The sequence below is a fragment of the Phalaenopsis equestris genome, unplaced genomic scaffold (assembly GCF_001263595.1).
Source record: "Phalaenopsis equestris unplaced genomic scaffold, ASM126359v1 Scaffold175410, whole genome shotgun sequence".
NCBI lineage: Eukaryota > Viridiplantae > Streptophyta > Magnoliopsida > Asparagales > Orchidaceae > Phalaenopsis > Phalaenopsis equestris.
Window position 1 is genome coordinate 1 of NW_018195359.1, and position 408 is coordinate 408.

The 408-nt window shown below is 50.0% G+C and overlaps 1 protein-coding gene across 1 annotated transcript; it reads right to left on the minus strand.

Annotated features, from left to right (window-relative positions):
* Positions 1-5: 5 nt before the first annotated feature.
* LOC110034229 (cellulose synthase A catalytic subunit 7 [UDP-forming]-like) lies at positions 6-347 on the minus strand (the record flags this gene model as incomplete). Its single annotated transcript, XM_020738509.1, has 1 exon — positions 6-347. A coding segment is annotated over one exon (342 nt), but the record flags the coding sequence as incomplete, so codon positions are not given.
* Positions 348-408: the final 61 nt, after the last annotated feature.

Here is a 408-nt window from a genome sequence, read left to right on the forward strand (position 1 = left end):
GGGATGATGAACTTTCCGGTGAGCAAACAGACGGCGGGGATGGTGCAGTAAGCGAGCAGCGGGATGGAAGTGAAAGGGTAGACGATCGTGTTCGTATATGCGAATCTCTCCAGCCACTTGAGATTGCCTCCATAGCCGTACCACAGCGGGCAATGCCGGCTGAGGAAGATCTCCACCGAGCCGAGCGCCCACCGGAGAACTTGGTGGAGGCGGTCGGAGAGATTGATCGGAGCCGATCCCTTGAAAGCCGGCCGGTTCGGCGTGCAGTAGACCGATTTCCAGCCTCTACAGTGCATCTTGAATCCGGTCAGTATGTCTTCCGTCACTGATCCGTATATCCATCCTATCTGTTACAAATAATTTAATGGCTATAAGTCTTTTTATAATTAATTAAAAAATATAATAAAA